The sequence below is a fragment of the Oreochromis niloticus genome, linkage group LG2 (assembly GCF_001858045.2).
Source record: "Oreochromis niloticus isolate F11D_XX linkage group LG2, O_niloticus_UMD_NMBU, whole genome shotgun sequence".
In the NCBI taxonomy this organism is placed as follows: Eukaryota; Metazoa; Chordata; class Actinopteri; order Cichliformes; family Cichlidae; genus Oreochromis; species Oreochromis niloticus.
In genome coordinates, this window is record NC_031966.2 from 8,959,121 (window position 1) to 8,981,360 (window position 22,240).

At 39.4% G+C, this 22,240-nt stretch overlaps 2 protein-coding genes across 2 annotated transcripts in view; both read left to right on the forward strand.

Moving 5' to 3' along the window:
* The window catches only part of dgkq (diacylglycerol kinase theta), a 37,838-nt gene extending 26,879 nt beyond the window's left edge, over positions 1 to 10,959 (forward strand). Inside the window, exons 21-23 of the mRNA XM_003447645.5 lie at positions 17 to 128; positions 208 to 360; positions 5,908 to 10,959. Of these exons, the coding sequence (XP_003447693.1) occupies positions 17 to 128; positions 208 to 360; positions 5,908 to 6,006 (364 nt within the window). The 3' untranslated portion in view covers positions 6,007 to 10,959. The remainder of the gene's footprint in view (positions 1 to 16; positions 129 to 207; positions 361 to 5,907) is intronic.
* A 4,559-nt stretch (positions 10,960 to 15,518) lies between these two features.
* The window catches only part of nfkb1 (nuclear factor of kappa light polypeptide gene enhancer in B-cells 1), a 31,660-nt gene continuing 24,938 nt past the window's right edge, over positions 15,519 to 22,240 (forward strand). Inside the window, 3 exon segments of the mRNA XM_019363515.2 lie at positions 15,519 to 15,815; positions 19,071 to 19,117; positions 20,625 to 20,703. Of these exon segments, the coding sequence (XP_019219060.1) occupies positions 19,079 to 19,117; positions 20,625 to 20,703 (118 nt within the window). The 5' untranslated portion in view covers positions 15,519 to 15,815; positions 19,071 to 19,078.

Below are 22,240 nucleotides of genomic sequence, written 5' to 3' on the forward strand. Positions count from 1 at the left end.
ATTTTCTTGTGTGTAGTTGGGGTTCAGGTGCTGATCTTTGGGGGTCAGAGGTCGACAGTCGCTATGAGAAACCCAGCATCGATGACGGCCTGTTGGAGGTGGTTGGGGTCACAGGGGTCGTCCACATGGTGAGACAGTTTTCAGTGAAGGAGTATGGACTGGTTTTATCCAGATGGTTTACCACACTTTGTGTGTGTGCATGCGCAGGGCCAGGTGCAGAGTGGTTTCCGTTCTGGGATTCGCATTGCTCAAGGGAACTATATCAGGCTGACATTGAGGAAACCGATACCAGTCCAGGTGGATGGAGAACCGTGGATCCAGCCGCCGGGACACATCATCATCTCTGCTGCTGGACCAAAGGTACACTCCGTTTGTCCCCGCACGGCTTCCGTAGTGTTTTGTTTTTTTTTTCTCAGATACATATTATTACCAGAGGTAATACAGTCTCTAGAGTAATTTCTCAGTATGAAAACATTTCCATTTCTTCCAGTATTTTTCACATTTTTCTGAGGACAGTCTCAAGGAGGTTAGTCGCTCCATAACGTGAATTTCGTGTATTATTTCTGTCCAGTCGGAAACAGTTGGAGGTTCCTCATTGAACCACTTGCGTGTTATAGCTTTTTTGTTGGCCGCCTGTAATATCTGTAGCAGGTATCTGTCCTATTTCTTCACTGAAGCTCCCCTCAAGCTGTAACCCAGTTATCTGCTTGGTTCTTTCAACCACTTCTGTCCAGTAGGGGGAGATTTTAGGACATTCTCAAAAAATATGGAAGTGGCCTACTGAAGTATATCCACATTACCTCCAACATTTACTATGTTCAGCATTTTTACTTTGGAGTTCTTTAATCTTAGGGGTGATAAAAAAAAAAAAACCTCAGAGTATTTTTCCAAGTGAACTCTCTCCATGAATCGGAGCTTGAAGTAGTGGCTGTGGTTTTACGTATATTAGACCAATCTTCTTCAGATAGATTTATTCCGGCTTCTTTCTCCCATCTGAGTTTAATTCAGGTGGCAGACAGTTTCCTTTCTGTCTGTAGTATTGAGTAGGTCATAGAGATTTGGGGGGTTTTGTCAGTTTCCCTTTACATGCATCTATAAAAATTTGGACTAAAGGCTTTCTCTCCTTGGACACAATAGCTGTATTAAAGTGATGTTTTAATTGGAGATATCTAAAGAAGTCACCCCTCTCCAGGTTGTAACTGTCTGACATTTGTTGAAAGGTATCTAAACCTTTTTCAGATGATATTTTCCAATATGCAGTAATGCCAAAGTTGCACCAGTATTTAAACCTACTATCAATTTTTGCAGGGGTGAATTCTGTGTCATATGCTGGCCAGTGTAGTATTCTTGCATTACTTTCAAACATTTTGTCTCTAAGTTACCTGAGCCAGATCCTCAGTGGTATTTTTATGCAGTTTGATACTTTGTTTAAAAGGGACTGCAATAATGGTTTATCCCCGAGAATAGCCGGGAGAGGGACATTCCTTAGTGTTTTGTATGTTTTTGCTTTGTTGATGTCTCTTTACTGAAAGAAAACAAAGTTTTCTCGTGTACTGTAGTACAACTACTGTCGTAGTTTAGTTTATTCAGGATGTTTGAGGCCTGCACCCTTTGGTCTTTCGTAGTTAATTCAAAAGAAAAAGCAGCTGGTTCTTTGACTTTTGTTTCTAAATTCACAAACTGAAATTGAAACTGTGACTTTTAGAGGTTCTGGAGTCATCATCCTGTTCCTCAGTGTTACAATCACACCAGGAAAATCGTAGCCGGAGACTGTGGCACAACCAAAATTATTGTGACCGTGTACAAAGAACTCATAATCTCGTTGCCTTTGAAATGGTTGCTTCAAAGACGGGGATCAGGTCTGCAGCCAGTCGCAGTCAGTTTCAATCTTGAAATCATCAAGGTGGCAATGAAACAGCAATTAGACAGAGTCATCTCTTATCTGCTATCAGTCTGTGATTGGATGGGGTCAAGTTGGCAATTACATGCAATCTTTTTGTGAAAATACTGCGATTATTGTGATAATCAGCAAAAACTGCAAATTAAACTACAGAAATTAACTTAAACTACTAATTCCAGACAGATCCTCATGGTTGCTAATGATTAGTTCATGTGGTCTCCTACAGTTTGCATGGAAGTTGCCAGCTGGTGTGCAAACACTTGCACACTACTCTCCAGGTGGTACTTAAACTATTAAAAATGTGATGCAAATGGGAAACGGTGAATGTCTTCAAGTAAAAGTAGAACCTTTTGTAACATGTTAAGTTCAGTGGTAAAGAGAAACTTTTACTTTGAAGGTGATCTTTACAGTTGTATTTCCTGTAGTTTATCTTTACATGTAGCTTGTTATATATTATTTATACACCTGTAGATTCAAATCAATTCAATTCAATTTTATTTATGTAGCGCCAAATTAAAGCAACAGTCGCCCCTAGGGGCTTCATATTGCACAGTAGATCGTACAATAATAGATGCAGAGAAAAACACAACAATGATATGACCCCCTATGAGCAAGCACTTTGGCAACAGTGGGAAGGAAAAACTCCCTTTTAACAGGAAGAAACCTCCGGCAGAACCAGGCTCAGGGAGGGGCGGGGCCATCTGCTCTGACTGGTTGGGGTGAGAGAAGGAAAACAGGATAAAGACATGCTGTGGAAGAGAGACAGAGATTAATAACAGATATGATTCGATGCAGAGAGGTCTATTAACACATAGTGAGTGAGAAAGGAGAAGGAAAGGAAAAACTAAATGCATCATGGGAATCCCCGGCAGCCTACGTCTATTGCAGCATAACTAAGGGAGGATTCAGGGTCACCTGGTCCAGCCCTAACTATATGCTTTAGCAAAAAGGAAAGTTTTAAGCCTAATCTTGAAAGTAGAGATAGTGTCTGTCTCCCGAATCCAAACTGGAAGCTGGTTCCACAGAAGAGGGGCCTGAAAACTGAAGGCTCTCCCTCCCATTCTACTTTTAAATACTCTAGGAACAGCAAGTAGGCCTGCAGAGCGAGAGCGAAGTGCTCTAATAGGGTGATATGGTACTACAAGGTCATTAAGATAAGATGGGGCCTGATTATTTAAGACCTTGTATGTGAGGAGCAGGATTTTGAATTCAATTCTGGATTTAACAGGAAGCCAATGAAGGGAAGCCAAAACAGGAGAAATATGTTCTCTCTTTCTAGTCCCTGTCAGGACTCTTGCTGCAGCATTTTGGATCAGCTGAAGGCTTTTCAGCGAGTTTTTAGGACATCCTGATAATAGTGAATTACAGTAGTCCAGCCTGGAAGTAATGAATGCATGAACTAGTTTTTCAGCGTCACTCTGAGACAGGATATTTCTAACTTTAGAGATGTTGCGCAAATGGAAGAAAGCAGTCTTACATATTTGTTTAATATGTGCGTTGAAGGACATGTCCTGGTCAAAAATGACTCCAAGGTTCCTCACAGTGTTACTGGAGGCCAAGGTAATGCCATCCAGAGTAAGAATCTGCTTAGATACCATATTTCTAAGATTTTCAGGGCCGAGTACAATAACCTCAGTTTTATCTGAATTAAGAAGCAGAAAGTTAGCGGCCATCCAGGTCTTTATGTCTTTAAGGCATTCCTGCAGTTTAACTAATTGGTGTGTGTTACCCGGCTTCATGGATAGATAGAGCTGCGTGTCATCTGCATAGCAGTGAAAATTTATGCTATGTCTTCTAATGATGCTGCCTAAGGGAAGCATGTATAATGTAAATAGAATTGGTCCTAGCACTGAACCCTGTGGAACACCATAATTGACCTTAGTGTGTGAAGAGGACTCTCCATTTACTTGAACAAATTGGAGTCTATTAGACAGATATGATACAAACCACTGCAGCACAGTACCTGTAATACCTACAGCATGTTCTAATCGCTCTAATAGGATATTATGGTCAACAGTATCGAACGCAGCACTGAGGTCTAGCAGGACAAGCACAGAGATGAGTCCACTGTCAGAGGCCATAAGAAGATCATTTGTAACCTTCACTAAAGCTGTTTCTGTGCTGTGATGAGCTCTGAAACCTGACTGAAACTCTTCAAATAAGCCATTCCTCTGCAGATGATCTGTTAGCTGTTTGATAACTACTCTTTCAAGGATTTTTGATATGAAAGGAAGGTTGGAGATTGGCCTATAATTAGCTAAGACAGCTGGGTCTAGAGATGGCTTTTTGAGTAAAGGTTTAACTACAGCCACCTTGAAGGCCTGTGGTACATAGCCGATTATTAGAGATAGGTTGATCATATTTAAGATTGAAGAATTAATTAATGGCAGGACTTCTTTGAGCAGTTTTGTAGGAATGGGGTCTAAAAGACACGTTGATGGTTTGGAGGAATTAATTATTGAAGTTAACTCAGAAAGATCAATTGGAGAAAAAGAGTCTAACTTAACATCGATGGTACTAAAAGTAGCTGTAGATAATATTACATCTGTGGGATGATTATTGGTAATTTTTTCTCTAATGATAAAAATTTTATTTGTGAAGAAGTTCATGAAGTCATTACTAGTTAACGTTAAAGGGATTGTTGGCTCAGTAGAGCTCTGACTTTTTGTCAGCCTGGCTACAGTGCTGAAGAGAAACCTGGGGTTGTTCTTATTTTCTTCAATCAGTGACGAATAGTAAGATGTTCTGGCTTTGCGGAGGGCTTTCTTATAAAGCAACAAACTATTTCTCCAGGCTAAATGATCATCTTCGAAATTTGTGACACACCATTTCCTCTCCAGCTTACGAGTTATCTGCTTTAGGCCACGTGTTTGAGAATTATACCACGGAGTCAGGTACTTCTGATTTGAGGCTTTAGTTTTCACAGGAGCTACAGTATCCAGAGTCGTACGTAGTGAGGAGGTAAAATTATTAACAAGATAATCGACCTCTGTTGGAGTAGCGTTCAGATAGCTGCTCTGCTCTATGTTGGTACAGGGCATTGAAGATGATAACAGTGGGTGGATTATATTCTTAAACTTAGTTACAGCACTTTCAGAAAGACATCTACTGTGATAAAGTCTACTCTCCACTGCTGTGTAATCAATTATTGTAAATGTAAATGTTATCAGGAAATGATCAGACAGCAGAGGGTTTTCAGGAAACACTGTTACATGTTCAGTTTCTATGCCATATGTTAAAATAAGATCTAGAGTGTGATTAAAGTGGTGGGTGGGTTCTTTTACATTTTGAGAGAAGCCAATTGAGTCTAATAACAGATTAAATGCCATGTTGAGGCTGTCATTTTTAGCATCTACATGGATGTTAAAATCACCCACAATAATTATTTTATCTGAGCTGAGCACTAAATCAGATAAAAAGTCTGAGAAATCAGAGAGAAACTCTGTGTAAGGCCCAGGTGGACGATAGATGATAACAAGTAAGACTGGTTTCTGAGTTTTACAGCTGGGGTGGACGAGGCTAAGCATCAGGCTTTCAAATGAATTAAAAGTCTGTCTTGGTCTTTCGTTAATTAATAGGCTGGTGTGAAAAATTGCTGCCACACCGCCCCCTCGGCCTGTGCTTCAAGGTTTCTGGTAGTTAGAATGACTCGAGGGTGTTGATTCATTTAAACTAACATAATCATCCGGCTGCAACCAGGTTTCTGTAAGGCAGAGTAAATCGATTTGTTGATCAATTATTAAGTCATGTACTAACAGAGACTTGGAGGAGAGAGACCTAATATTTAATAATCCACATTTCACTGTTTTACTCTTTGGTTCAGATGTGGAAACTGTATTGTTCTTTCTTTCTGATTTTTTTATGTTTAAGTTGTTTATTGCTAGTTTTCAGGGGTTTTTGTCTATGTTTTAGTTTGGAGCCATTTTTGCTCCTCAAGTACGTTTGTGTGAGGAAAAAAACTTTGGGAGTTTTTAGGGTTACACTTCTGTGTCTTCTGCCGTTTGTAGGTTCGGATGCTGAGGAAGTCCAAGCAGAAGCAGAAGAAGTCATCAGCTAACATGAGGGACGGACACTCGGATAGTCCTTCTTCCAGAGATGGACACTGACCCGATCACCCAATAATGGCCGTCCTGCCTGTTATCTGCCTCCTGCTACTGCACATGGGTAACCGTTTTGGTGCCAGCATCCAGCTGTGAATTCACTCATGTAGCTTTGCAGCAACACTAACGGGCCGCAGACGGACCGCAGACTCATGGACGTTTGCCGTCTTGCAAAGTGGGAGAAAGTCATGAATCACCTGGGATTGCATTTCATGCCTACTGTCCAGGCGCCGACCATTTACAGAAATCACAGTAACCGTGGTTAATAATTCCACTCCTAACTTTTTTACTTAACAGTAAATAACTCACAGCAGGATGTCTGCATAGACTGCAAAAGAAATTGTGTTGAATTTTGACCATTTCTCAGTATGAATAAGCTCTGCGCTGGAACAAAAAAATCTAGACAAGTATTTAAAGTGTCTGTCCGGACGTGACTGTATATGTGCAGTAAGTAGCAGTACTCAGTGTCAGCTGATATATTATATAATAACTTTAGTTGTGAAAAATAATGTGCAGCTATAGAATAATTATGACCTCAGTGTTGGTCTGTTTGTCATCAGAAAATATCGAGAAAGCAGATATTGAAGAGAGCGACGGGCAGTTTTTTAAAAGCTGTTACTACATAATGTTTCTCGAAAGCAGTAATTTCCTGGGGGACCCGACTACCTTTCTTCTTCTTCTTCTTCTTGATTTCTTGTGTGAAATCCTTTAGTAATATTTACCGTACACACAGTGTTGAAATTTTACACTATTGAGCGTAATTAAAGTCAGATAAGGGTGAGCTATGATAAGCAGGGTTAGCTGGAAAGAAGAACAGTAGAGCCTGGAGCAGGTTGTAGTTCAGCAAAGGGAGAGCTGTTTATTTTTTATGCTCACAGAGATTAGTCTTGCAGTAAAGCTTGTCTTACATAGAAATGTGTTTACTGGTAAATACAGGAAAATATAAAACAAGAGAAACTCCAAGATAATTTAGAATAATTTAAAAAAATACCAAAGGCCACCTAGTAATTTAGTTTCAATCAGCAGAAGAATATATATATATATATGTACAGTATAACATACAAGTGCAGATTTCTCATAAGAACTACAGAACATCCAGTCAGGACAGCATTAAAAAGACAAACATTTCTTTTTCTCTGACAGGAGCCTGTTTTGATATTCTTGATGTTTTAATTTTTTACATTTTTTAATTTTTATTTTACAGAAGTGTGTGATGGCACTTGTTCAAGCTGTTAGGTTATTCGAGATACTGAGAAACAACCCAAACAGTGGCCATTAATGTGAATCCCAATTTAATTTTGAAAATTGTGTACCAGATACGAAAATTAGCCTAATAACACTCCTGTCACAGTTAGTAACTGCAAAAGCTTGTTAGCTAATTTTTTTTAGTCAGTTTTGTGCATTAAGGCACATTGAAAGTATGTTTATTAAACAGGATTTTTGCTTTTGTTCATTAAGTTCATCTGCAGCTAAACAAAACACAAACATCTTGAACAAATGAATGGTTACTTAGCTAGCACTAACTTTTACTTTTGGCTAATGTAAAAATGTGACTAATATTTTGTAACCTGAAAATGATTCATTTGAGTCCGTTTTTAAAATGCAGAGGTCAAAACCACTCAATAAAAGTTATCTTAAACTTTTAGTCATTATAAAATTAACTCACTCTGTGCCATTTTAGTTACAGGTGCCAGAAATTATCTAGAAGACCTGTTACATTAAAAAAGCTTCCTGCTAAGCTAGTTTTTTCAATTAAAAGTAGTAAAATTATTAGCTTAGCAGGCTAGTTAGCTACTTTTAAAGAAAGTAAAATATCAAAAGATTTAATTTGTTCATTGTCCATATCAGGAACTAAAAACTGAAATAAAACTCTGTTTTCATTTCTTGAAAAGTGAAAAAAAAATTGTAGCTAGGCAATGTAAGCTTAAAATATTAGCTAGGGAACTAGCTATAACAAAACTTTGCTATGTGTAATAGTAATATTAGGCTACTTATTTTATAGGTCAAATTGAGGGTTTCAGTTAAACTAGACTAGATACTATATTGGTAATGGTTTAATAAGCAAGCTTATAAAGATAGCATATAAAATGAAATAACAAATTCAATTTGTCTGAATGTTACTGAAATAGAAAAGGTAAAAAGGTCAGTGGTAAATGTAACCAATGAGGTCAGGTATAAAGTAATTCAAATATTGTGTAAGAGGTGTGTTGACCTTGCACCACAATCTAATAAATCGAATTATTTCATTTTCAGTACCACTTTGTAGATGATGCCTTCATCCGATCTAAATTCTGTATTGCTGAATTTATCCAAAAATCCCAACTTAATCTAAACAAATGGTTCAAACCAGACCTAAAACAACAGAGCCAGCAGAGTCCAACCATAACTTTTATCTCCCCCTTTTTGCTGTGTCCTGCTCTTTAACCATAAAGGAAGGACTCAAAATTGAGCTCCATTTGCCATTTTAAAGACTCTGACAGAAAGGACTTAATGAAAGAGGCACTTTGTTCACATTGCCAGAGTATGAAGAAGTTCAAAACTCTGAAATAGACTAAAGATCCTATGCTGAAGGTTCCAGCTCTTGATGTAGCCTCAAAAACATTCAATAACTGTACTTTGGCTGTAACTTGTACACTTTTTAAAATCAAACATGTGCTTAATAGATTTATTTTCATGTTATTTGGTGCTAGAAGATAAAATACGTATAGTAGTTCTGTGCTTGGTTTGAGATTCGAGGATGATGTTTTTATTTTCTACACCTTAAAATTAAGTTTATGAAATCTGACTAATGAAGGTGAAATACCTCTCGATGGCTTCATTCAGCCCTTTTCTGCAGTCGCTCTTTTGAGCCAGTTTCCACCATTCTACTGTTCTCTAGTTTTACATGTTACACGTTTCTTCCTTTTTCTGTCCCATATGCAATGTTTCTGCGTTTCAGTGTTGTTAGATATTCATGTTAAATATCTCCAAAACTGAAATACTGAGTTTCTATTCAAGTCAATTTTATTTATATAGCACCAAATCACAACAACCACTGCCTCACAGCTAAACATATGTAAAAGTGATTGAAAAAATTAGCATTTGAATGCCTGATTATTATTTTTTTCCTTTATCAATTAACCCGTGCATGGCCACAAAGTACAGCCTGAAAGCTCTATTAGCTGCCCCTTGGTAGGCCTCCTTAAGTTGGCCAATCAAGAGGAAGTGGCTTTTTAGCCCCTCTGGAGTCCCAGAATAAAAGCATAGAGTTTGAAAATAAGCAGAACAGGTCTCCTCTGATAACATCACATGTGGTTAGTATATAAAGATAAATTAGTTGTTGTAAATGTTGAAAACCTGCCAAATTATGATTTATAACTCTTTAAATTTCACATTTCCTGGTTCCCAGACTCGTCTTCTACAAGTGAACCAGACATCAGCTTGTAATAAAAAGAAAATGAAGGGTTGGAAGACACTTTCATACACAGCAACATTTAATTTTGATTCATGAGCAACCTGTTCTAGAGAAACAAACTGCAGAACCTGGTGGACACACCAGGAGGCGCTGCAGAAAAGGATTAATAATGAAAGCGGGTAACAGCGAGGGTTTCTGGCTTTAAACAGAGGTGCAAGTCGACCTCTGATTGAAGTGTGTTCAAGCAGTTTGTTGTGTTTTCCTAAACTTGATGCTGTGTGTGTACTGGCAGTAGGATGTAGCTGTGTAACTGTACACATATGAAGTACTGTCAGAGTGTTTGTTACATGAAGTACTGTAGTTTTGTTCCATGTAGAGCTGCGTTTTTGTGCTTTTACAGCAGCGTTTGAGCTCGTCTTCACTGATGACGACGAGTGAAACTGCTGCAGTCACACGTTTGAAACACTCCATACACCCACCAGTCTTAATGTGTTACCACGTTCTTCTGGTCGGTCAGTCCTCTGTGTTAACGTCTCGTTAAAGGTGGTTAATTCTGTTTTAGTGTCTCCGCAGTGAGCAGGAAGTTTAACTTCTCTGCCAAAGAACTACACCAGAATTCATCCTTAAAATGGATTCACAGTTTGAAAAAGATCAAAACCAGAAGACTTGTTTTCAAAATTGATGAAAACAAGTTTAATTCTGCTGATGGGCAGAAGAATGTCTCGCACATGTTTTGTTTTGAGTAAAGAGTTATGGAATAGCATTGGACCAAACCACTGTGAGGCCATGTGGGGGGGGTGGGGTTATAGTTCTATAGCTATATAGTTACAGTTACAGCAAAGCACTGATGAGAAAAATGGGAGTGACTATCTGAATGTGACGACACACTTTTGAGAAGGGCCAGGTCCCCCACCGCCCCCTTCGGCCACACCCCTGTCTCCTTTAAAACAGTTCATCAGCGTTGCTTCACCTGTTCGGTCTTAAAGAATGTCCCAGCTGAAAGGCATGCAGAGATTTTGGGTCACTTTCTCACATTTTTGGGGAAGCCTTCATTCATTTTTGCCACGCTGTAATTCGCACCGTGCCATACGAGTCGTTCTGTTGTGTCAAACCTCGCCGCTTTGACTTTCTGCTTCTCTTCGTCCGCCGTGCCTCTGCTGTAGCGTCCAAAGTATCAGACACCAGGCTGAGGTCGGCGTGGCCGTTGCGCCTCGACGCCCTGAGTGCGCTGATGTTTAACGTGTGTGTTTCCTGCTGGTGCAGTGGTGTGTTCACTCTGAGCTGATGTGCCTCCAGTTTTCTGTTGCTGTAATTCTCTCTGAATAGATGATTTGTCTGTTTTTCCAGACAGAAGCTGTTTTTTTTTAGTTTTAACTGTAAACTATAAATTGCACTAATTGTTTTACAGATGCTCTTAGATGTGACGTTCAGGTTATTATGAATGTTGTCATAACTAAAGCTAATTATCTAGCATATATATCTATATACATATATATATATGTATATAGATATATATATGTTTAAATTATGTGTCTAATTGTAATAAACTAAAGACCGACTAAGAACTAAGCTTTGGTGGTTTGTCTCATATTTAAAGAAGAAAACTGTGAATAAGAATCTGCTGATTTTGTTTCACAAAGTTCACACTTTAAAGGTTAATAACACAACAGAAGGCCATTTGTGATTCTCCAGGTACAGGTTAATATGAAAATCAAGGAAATTAACATTTTAAAATATCTTTGAATTTTGAGATATTTTGAGCAGAACTAGGCTCAGGGAGAAGGAAGACAGGATCAAACACATGCTGTGGAATAGAGCCAGAGATTAATAACAAGTATGATTCAATGCAGAGGTCTATTAACACATAGTGAGTGAAGAAGCACTCAATGCATCATGGGAATCCCCCAACAGCCTACACCTATTGCACCATAACTAAGGGAGGATTCAGGGTCACCTGATCCAGCCCTAACTATATGCTGTAGCAAAAAGAAAAGTTTGAAGCCTAATCTTAAAAGTAGAGATAGTGTCTGCCTCCTGAATTCAAACTGAATCTTTGAATCCTGTAAATCTGCATCTAAACCTTTGAATATTCAGTTTCACATTCCATTAAATGGTTTTATGTCTGTTTGTTATGCAATCCTTGTTTGAAAAGAAAACTTTTGGGAAAGAAATGCTCCATTCTCGTCTGATAATAATAATAATAATGTATTGCATTTCTATAGCGCTTTTCGAGACCCTGAAAGCGCTTTACAATTCCACTATTCATTCACACACCGGTGGAGGCAAGCTACAGTGGTAGCCACAGCTGCCATATCACAGCCATCTGCACCTCTGGCCATCACCAGTAGGCGGTAGGTGAAGTGTCTTCCCAAGGACACAACAACCAAGACAGACAGACTTGGAGATCGAACCGGCAACCTTCTGGTTACAAGATGAGCTTCCCAACCCCCTGAACCACGGTCACCCGAATAGACGACCTGATGCGTGATGCCGGTGCCTGATGGAGGAGTCTAGTCACACATTCTAGTCGAGCTAGAAAAGCATGTGATCATTTAATCATTATAAAAAGTAAATGTGACGATGGTGTGTTAAAGAATGATGAAGCACTCGTAACCATTAGCATTCATTTTGTAAATCAATTTTTGCTGTCATGTCACCATCCACCTTTGAAATAACAGGCCACACCCCTAATAATGCAAACTTTATACCTTAATAAAAAAAACATTCCACCTCATACAGGTGTTAAGAAGGCAGAAATTATCTACAGACACCAAAACAGTTTCTGTGTCAGGCTGTAAACGTGTTTATTTCTTCTGTAAATATGGACGTTTTAACATGGGAGTCTATGGGGACTGACTCACTGCTGGAGCCTCTGCTGGACATTAAAGGAACTGCAGCTTTTTTCTGTTTCTTTTTGGTTTTTTTACTTTTGGCGCTCTAGTTTCGGCTTCATTGGTTGATGCATGTATTTCATGTATGCTGGTGTCAGAGCGGCAGCTGTGGTGATGCTTTGCCTGACCAGCAGGGGGCAGGAGGCGAACAACTCATCAAAGATGGCCTGCTAGGGAAATGATTGCTCACTCTGCACTTTGACTTCTTACCCCACATTAGGAAGAATTTAAACACAAGTCAAGCATGAATTCAGCACCACAGTTTATGAAAACAGTGTAAGTATAATAACACAAGTAAGCTGTGGCCGTTTCGCTTCTGTACTTCGACAAGATGTTCAAAAGTGGAAAAGATGTCCTGTAAGAGTAATTATACTAATACACGTGCACTTCACTCTATGTAAAACTAAATATAGGAATGACAATATCTTTGTTTATTTGTTCTTATAATGCATTCTGTACTATAAGTCATACTTCATACTATACTTTATACCTTGTTCTATACTTGTCATTACTCATATTTTGATAGATTTGTGCAACTTTACTTAAATAAAACATAGACTTTGAGTACTTCTAGAATGTGGTGTTGCTCATGCACATTAACGTTTTATAAAATTACCAGTTTCAGTATACACTGGGTGTGTTATTGCTAATACTGGTAGGTATTGTTACCTTGTAATAGAGTATTCCTTCACAGTATCATTACAAATCTACTTTTATATTTTTTTACTTAAATAAAACTTCAAAAGCATGATTTATAACAGAACCTTTACTATGATTTTAAAAGCCTTACTTAACACTTTTTTCAGAATAAGGTGTTACCAGCACTGTGGTAAATTTGTATACTTTAAATGCACAGCAAAGCTTGTGTTCATGAGTGTGATGAGACAAAGTTCTTCTAGAGGAAAGTCCCTGTGCTCTGTCTCCTTTTAGGAACATTTCTGGGCACTTGTTTGATTCATTTTGAAGTGTTTTTTAACCTGAATAAAATTTCTGTGGTCTCTGGGACATCAAACTTAGAACAACTCAGAGATTTTGCCCCTAGATAAGTTTTTTTTTTTTTCCGCCCTCAAAGTTATACTTTTACCATCTTTGCTACAGAATTCTCTCCAAAGTCTTATTACTAATATGTGTTTAAAAATATGTGTTTATATGCTTATCTGTGTTTCTCCACTGTGGTACTTTTAATTTGTACTTCAAAACGTGTTACCATTTGCTACAGTGCTTGTACACTTTACCTGTTTCTTTGAATTTTTTTACACCGGCTGTGGTTTTGTTCATTTGTACCTGAGTATTTATGGTGTCATTACTAATACTTTGGCCATTTTTGTACTTTAAAAGGAGGATTTTTACCTGTAATGAAGTAGTTTTAGTAATAAACACATGGCTTTTACCTTTTTCTAAGACGAGCTAAAACAGAACATTAATTTTTTTTCTATACTTAACAAAAATATTGGATGGAGATTTTTTATTTATTTTTTGGATGGACTTTTCAAAGTCTCAGCAATGCCTGTGGGCACCTATTTGAGAAGTTATCTAGAAGTGTTATATAAATTAAGTTTATATTTATTTGTCTCTGGGAAAGAAAAACAGAAATAAAATTCAGATTTTGCCTAAAATTAAGGTTTAAAAAGCTTTCTTTCTCCCCTCTAAGTTACTTTTCTGCCATCTCTGCTTTTACAGAATTGTTATATATATATATATATATATATATATATATATATATATATATATATATATATATATATCTACATGCTCTACTAAAATGGTGTATAGTGGAGGTGGGGTCCTGCTGACTTCAACTAAGGATATAGTCGGGTGGTGGAAGGCAGCCTTCGAGGATCTGCTCAATCCCACTGACATGTCTTCCGTAGAGGAAGCAAATTTGGGGACGAGGGGAACGACTCGTCCATCACTGGGGTGTTTTTTTCATCTTGGCCATGAAAAGCTCTTTATCCTCGAAGATACTTGAGGGTGTTTGGGCGCTTGTCCAACCAGTCTACATGTGCTTTGTGGACTTGGACAAATCATTCGACCATGTCCCTGCAGGAGTCAGAGCTGTATGGCCCGTTTTTATGAACCATTCGGTTCCTGTATGAGCCACGTACAACCACATTGCCGGTAATAAGTTGGACTCCTTTCGAGCGGGTGTTGTCACAGATTCAGTTCATAATTTTTATGGAGAGAAGTGAAACATGACAAATCGGCACCTCCAAGTCCAAGAGCATGGTTCTCAGCAGGAAAAGGGTGGAGTGCCTATTGCGGGTTAGAGACCCAAGTGGAGAACTTTAAGTGCCTCAGGGTGTTGTTGACAAGTGAGAGGAGGGTGGAGCAGGAGATGTCTGTGATGTGGACTCTGTACTGGTTTGTCATGCAAAAGAGAGATCTGAGTGTAATGCCCATTTACGTTCTTACTTTCACCTGTGGTCACAAACTCTGTGTAGTGACTGGAAGAATGAGATGGAAGCAATGGGGCTTTCTCCAAAAGCTGGCTGGGCTCTCCCTTAGAGATTAGGAGTTCAGCCATTTTGAAAGGACTCAGAGTAGAGCCAGCTCAGGTGATTCAGGTATCTGATTCTGAGGCCCTGGGGCAGGTCCAGGACACACTGGTGAGATTATGTCTCTCGGCTTACCTGGAAACGGCTCGGCGTTCCCTTGGATGAGCGATAGGTGACTACAGAGGAAGGTCTGGGCTTCTCTGCTCAGACTGCTGCCACTGTGACCGGGCTGTGGGGTACTTTCTTGTACTTTTCCTTAAGTACAGCATTTATAGCTAAAGACGATCTAGAAGGAAGTCCCTGCTCATATTTGACGAATCAACTCGAAGAATGACATAAATTAATTCCAATTATTTCTGAGATGTAAAACTTTAAAAAATATATATGTTATTACTGTTATTATTGTTGTTATTACAAAAGATCCCTAGAAGTTATACTTGTACCACCGTCTGTCCTGTAACAAAACCTTTCTCATGAGTCTCAAGGCTAATGCATGTGTATGGAGTTGGAGTACTTTTGTAATGTATTACTGTGGTATTTCTAATGCAGGACTGAATTATTACCTTTGTGTGTTACTTGAGCTGTTACTGTGTATTTCAACGCGTTTTGCGTTTTCTGGGCTCAGTTCCTCTTCTGAGGTGATAAATGAGGACTCGGTTTCTGATTCATATTCTTCAGACTGTGTTTTCTTCTCGAAGTGAGACCTCGTGGTTTTCCCCGCTCTCTGCCTCATCTGGACGTCACAGGGAATTTCCAGTGGGGAAGGAAATCAAGTCAACTTTATTTCAACTGACAATCGTCAATCAGTGTCACCTGCGGGACTGCTGTCGCTCCCTCTGGATTATAATCCCACTCGGATTAAAGTTGTTGATTAAAGTTGTTAAAGTGTAATGACGCGCCTGTGTCGCGTCATGACGTACTCCGGGTAAAGTGGATGGATCGGTGGCTCAGCATGGCGCAGTGATGTGCACAAGTGAAGCGAACTGAGGAAGACTGTCACTCAAAGAGAACTCTTCACTTGACCGACCGAAACAGGTAACAGCCTGGTTAACTAACCAGCTAACTAAACTAAACAGCCAGCTGCACATTTCCATTCATAATCACAACTTCAGCGGGACCCGTTACAACTCTTTGGCAGCTGGCTTTGTTTTGCTGCTCACTTCCTCATTAGCCAGGTAACTGTGAGGACCCCGGGCCAAACTCCATGTTAAAAACGGTAAGCTGTTATTTTCTGTAATGTCAGTAGTCTCGGGAATATTTCACGTCACCGTTAAAGTGCATTACGTGTTTGTAACACCCACCAGCTAATTCGGCCACGATTAATCAAACATGAAATCCTCGGGTTAGTGAAAGTTTGAACTTTAATCCAACTTTTAATCTCGTTTAACTCGCTCTGGTCTTTGGTAGCCAAAGGGCAGAATGGTTGAACTGACAAAATAATTAAAACGACATTTTTATTTACACTGAACTGCTGTGTGGATTTTAGACTTGCCGAATACATAACTGGGGTCGGCTGATTCTGGTGTCTTCATTTATATCGCAATGTTCGGTGTACCGAAGTGAAGAGCGAAGGACGGCTGTAACTGTCAGATTTTCATACGAAGTTTTGTGTTACGCTCTCCGCATACGGAACCTACGAGGCTAGCTCCCGGGCAGCCAGGACAGGCAGCGGTTAGCGAGGACGGGGCTCGCTGTGACTTGAAGCCGGAGATTAGACCCGAGCTGCACTGAGGTCGGTGCTGTGGAAGCGCTGGTGTTGTGCCAAAAAGTGCATGCTTTAACGGCCGCTTTAGCCACACGAACAACAACAACAACCCGGCGGAGCTAATTAGCTGTTAGCCGCAGAGCTAACGTAGATCACACAGGCACGCTCGTGAGAACGGGGACGCGCGATGCTGCTGACAGGTAACAAGTGTCAGCGATCAATAATCAGTAGTAGTAAGGTATATACGACTGTGTATTACAAACTGTGTATTACCGAAGGTTAAATATATATTTATATATATAATAAACAAAGAGTGAATTCCGAGAACAGAAAACTCAGTTCAAAATAATAAACTGACAATAAAAAATGACAACAGCCAAAAAACCTTTAATAAGACGGCCATAAAAAGGGCAAATTTATGAAACACCTGCAGATTCACGATAAAAATGTACACTTCGCAAATCCAATTTCTGAGAAAAAGGATAAAAATTTATAAATATAAGGAGAAAACTCAGGTAAACTCACGAGAAACACGTGCACAAATGTAAGAAAGCAAAAATGAGGAAACCTTCAAAGGTGCTCAAATTTCAATAATCGATGAGGAAGTTAGTTGCTGGAGACACCTGGCCTACTTCTGCAGGTTACTGCTGGAGGTCTCACAGTGTGGTGAACTGAGATGGAAGTATTTTCCTCCATAGTCACGTTTTTAGAAGTCAGCAGATAAATTTCTCAACGGGACTAAAGCCCGAGTGTTTGCTGCCGTCATGTCAATTGTTTACATTTAGTTTTTTGCTTGCATGTTTCACAGCTTGCTCAGCAAAGTTTGTGCTCTTGAATTAACAACCTAAATACATTTTCCTCATTCTAATGCAATAAGGACTATCTCCATGTTTTTCTTCTTCTTCTTCTTCTTTTTCTTTTTTGGTACTAGAATTTCCAAATTCCCTGAAATACTCTAATATGAAAGCAAGGACCAAAGCCGGCTTACCAGCTTAAATAGTATGATATTAGCTCTTCATTACTCCTTATAAAGGATTTATTAAAGCCTTATTTAGCATGACTGAAACACCAAACACAAAAGTGTCAGTGGTGTGTGTCCCCATTGTGAAGTGAGGTGCAGTTTCTAACAGATTCACTGGTATTTTAACACTCATTAATCTACACAGCTCCAAAATAATGATAACAGACGCTGAGTTCCAGTTAAAAATAACAACTGGATGCATGTTTAAGCATCTAAAAACTGTCAGGTGAAACCTGTGCAGCAGGCTTATACCTCCCACCACCACCAAAAAAAAACCCCAGCTCCTGTCCAACACCATGCCTTCAAAGAACATTTACTGTGTGATCGGGCTGTTGTGTGGTTTCTGGGCTGCAGTGAAAGCAGCTTAGGTGTTAAGTGAAGGAGGAGGTGACATACAAGTGAAATGGCCCTCACTCTAATATCAGTCGAAAGACTGTAATGAGACACACAAAAAGGCAACTTTTATAAAGGCCTCTCAGTCAGGGGTGGGCAACTCCAGGCCTTAAGGGCCGGTGTCCTGCAGCTTTTAGATCTCACCCTGGGTCAACTTACCTGAATCAAATGATTAGTTCATCACCAGGCCTCTAGAGAACTTCAGGACATGCTGAGGAGGTAATTTAGCAATTTAATTCAGCTGTGTTGGTTTAAGGACACATCTGCCCACCCCTGCTCTAAGTGGTCAGGTATAAAATGCAGTTTTTAAGAACCAGTTCGTTTACCATTTACAGGCCTATATCCATCATAAAAAGGCATGCACCAGCTCAACTTTCAACGCCATTCATCTGTATACTAACATCAGGCTGAGCCTTAATGTTGCTTCTCTAACTTTCTAAAATAAAATATGCCCCCCAAAAAAAGAAAAGAAAAATTTACTTTGCATGTATTCTTTATTTGAGCTCAGTGTGAGAGTCTTTACTGCTGGTACTCCTGTCCCTGCTCTCAGTCTCGCTGTGGGTGCACCTCCTCACACACGGAGTGGAGCACACAGAGAAACAAGAGAAGAGAAATAGTATTATAATGCCACTCTTCTGTCACTGCAAGTGCACAAAGGCTTCCCAACATGTGGGAAAATGTAACGAGAGAGGGGATGGAAAAAGCTGTTGGCAGTTTCTGGTTAAATTAAAAACTTTAGCAAATGTGCAAAGTAACTGCTGACCCCTAAAAAGGCCTTTAAACCTCAAATAAACCGTTAATAAAGTTGCTTTCAGTAAATTTTCTGTTGCTAAAATAAGAGATGACCCATTAATCGTTGCAGTTCTGCAGTTGATTGTTTTTAATGGTCGCTTTGAAAAAAGAAAATTGTGAATGAAGTAGTTGTAATAGAAAGTAGAGTATTTAGGGAGTAAGTAATTTTACTCATATAGAATTCTAACTCAAGGTGAAGACGGTTGTGTATAGGAGTGCAAATAAAAAGCCTCAGTTATAATTAAACGTGTTGTGATGAGCAGAAAACATAAAAATAAGAAGCAAGAACAGAGCACTTTTGTCATTCTGGTCTCTTACTCATAATAATCGCTGATGTCACTCCGTGGGTTTAACTGACGTGTTGCTCGACCTTTTGCAGACGCCACCATGGCCGGAGACGACCACTACCTACACGCTCCCAACCAGGTAATCTCACCTGAGGCTTAGCCTCCATTTTTTTTATAATGTTCAGCATGGGGCCGACTATTCTGGGTATAAAGAGAAGTCAGAGAGTACAGAGGTCTGCGGAAAAATGATCTTACCTCTGTGACCTCAGTAAACAGTTTCCTGATACATTTATAGCCTCAGTCACTAATTTTAAGTCGTATTTGACCTAATATGATGATGATTTGGTAAATTATGCTCCTTTTGTACTCAGAAAGGGAGACAAAGCAAGGGCTATTTTAGGATGTCGTTGACGAAATGATGACAAAAAAAGCAGCAGCCTCCAAAAACATGATTTTAATAACCAGTGGGAGATGTCACAGTTTCTGCAAGCTGACAAATAACAGCCCATATTTCTGCTCTGAAGGAGAAAATCTCCCCCCTTTTTAAACCCTTTGAAATACTTGGATCTACACCAGTACCGAGGTATCACAACCTTTTTAGAAATGCGGTGTTAAAGTGGAAAGTGCTCACATGTGTGCATGTAAATGAGACAGTATCAATATCGATCCTCAACATTAGGAAATCGTGCTGCTATTTTTGTTCCTTCTTCCTCGTGAATGGAGCCATAAAAAAGGCTCTTTGAGTCACTTCTGTCCAACATCATGCAGATTATTGAAGAACGTGATTGGTCAGCAGCTTTGTTGTTTGATTACCTGTACTGCTTATCGAGTCTAGTGCAGTAATACTTTCTATTACTGTGTTAGACACAAATGTAATGTGATTACAGTAACTCATTTCTTTGGAACATTTTCCACGCAGCACTTTTCAGTTGTTCTTTAGCTTTTTTTGATCATTACTGTTTCTGCGGTTCTCCTCTGATCTTCTTCTGATCTTTACCTTCCTGGTTGTCATCTTCAACTCCTTCCTCCTCTCCAGCTTCATCTTCTTTGTATTTCTTGGTCTTCGTATAGCTCTTATTGATTATATTCTTCATCTGCCTGATCTTCTTCTTGATGTTCGTCTACATCGTCAACCTTTTCTTCTTTTTCTTCTTGGCCTTAATCTTCTTGAACAGCTTCATCTTCTACTTGTCGGCCTTCGTCTTCTTCGTGGTCTTATACCTGTTCTTCCTTGTCTTGATCTGTCTCTTCTTCTTGATTTGCTTGTACATTCTGGTTGTCCTCTTGATCTCTGTCAGCGTTTTCTTTTCCTTCTTTGTCTTCTTCTTCTCATCCGTCTTATTGATCTTTCTCCTTGGTCGTGGTTCCTTTGCATCACCGATTCATGCAGTCTCTTTGAACAGACCATGCTGGGGTATCTGTTCTGCTTGAACCCTGAGAAGCACTGATGTGGGGCTCTGATCCGAGCTGCTGTTAATAACTGTCTGTTCTCATTAATGGACTGTTGTTTCTCTGGTATAGCATGAATTATTGCAGTTAACATCACTGAAGCTGCACACGTGATGAACAAGAACTAAATAATAATAATGTCTTCCTGTGTTTATCTAAGTCTAAAGTCAGACTTCATGTTTTTGTCTCTATTGCAGATGTTCGATAACATCATGATGGACCCGACATGGGAGTTTCCACATTTTGCGATGCCTCAAACGACATCTCTGCGGACAGGTGAGAGTCCTGCAGGTGTGTCCCACACCGTCAGCTTTACCTTTACCATTTACGGTCAGAAACAGCTTCTCTTTAAAGTGGACGTCTTTGGGTTTCAGACTGCTGGTCCAACAATAAGACGTCATGTAGTACTTTCCTGTTGGTTTGATTTGACCTCTGTACTTTCAGAGTTTATTTACTTTGAATGTGTTGTGTTGTTTTTATCTGGATTTCCCCTTTGTTTCTGAACAATAGTATAATTTCTGAAGAAAAAAGAGCAGCCATGGGTGGCATTAATCATCTCCTAAACTTGTCATTTTGAGATGACGGCTTAATCTTTGTACATAAAAATACCACACTGTCGTGCAACCATCACGCCTATCTCTCCTGCCGTCCCAACAAAAGCTGTCAGGTCTTTTGTTTTCAGACGGTTTCCTTTGGTCTCACTCACTCCACCCTGCTGAGGTTATTATTACTGTGTGGTTAGCATGAAATAAAAAAACATACAGGTGGAGGTAAAGTATCTGCTGCCCCATTTGTGTAATTGTGTTGAGCTCATACTTTACATACTCGAGCCTGATTGAAAAGCAGTTTAGTTCTTTTCCTGTTGCAGTGTTTGCTTCCTGACACTCGTCGTTTGGTTGACTGTGGTCGTTATATCCACACGTATCATTGTTGTTTAGGTAATACTCAAAATTTAAAGGGACCCGCTAAGACTTATGGCACTGTTATTCCCTGTAAAAAAATCTATTTACCAAAAAAACCCCAACTATAAATTTCATAAATAGTGGCTGTGTGATTTGGTTTAAAGTTCCAGGAAAAGTCAGACAAATGGACTTTGACTTGGACTGTTATGTCAGACAATGAGGGCTTTATATGGACCGTTACGGCATGAATGAAGCCTTTGTTCAGACAGAAGCTGAAGGCTCTATAACATGTGTGAAAGAAACATTAAAACCACACACAGGTTGAACAGATGCTGCTGGGGAGGAAAAACTTCCGAAACTCCACTTTCTTTTTGCAAAAGTGAATTTCTGTTGAGGGGGAAAAAATGAAGGTAAAGTGAAAGAGGAGTTTCATGACGTGTCCTCTGTGGTGGCTGTGGGACGGCAGCTCAGCTCTCACTTCCCTTTAATATCAACACATCGTTTCTCTGAGTAGAGACAGAGGTGTAGATCACACGGGGAAACTGGCTCCTCTTTACATTTACATGTACATTTACATGCGGCTACAGTGGTACACAGAAAGTGGCGATTACAGCGTTTCTTCTTTTAAATTATGGAAGAATACAACTGGTCTCTCCTGCACGTATGGATGGCAGAGGAAACGCAACGAGGTTTTTCGAAGCTCGACATTTCAGAGTTCACAATATGTCGCAAAAGACGTTAAGCATAACGTGACATTTTAGAAAATGTGTCATCAAACAAAACTGAATGAAAGATGACGTTTAAATCTCATTTCACAAAACACAGCACGAAACGACGTTTTAGAAAATCGACATTGCGCAAGACGGCCGCGTTATGAGTTTTACAAACGACAATTCAGGAAAGGATCACCG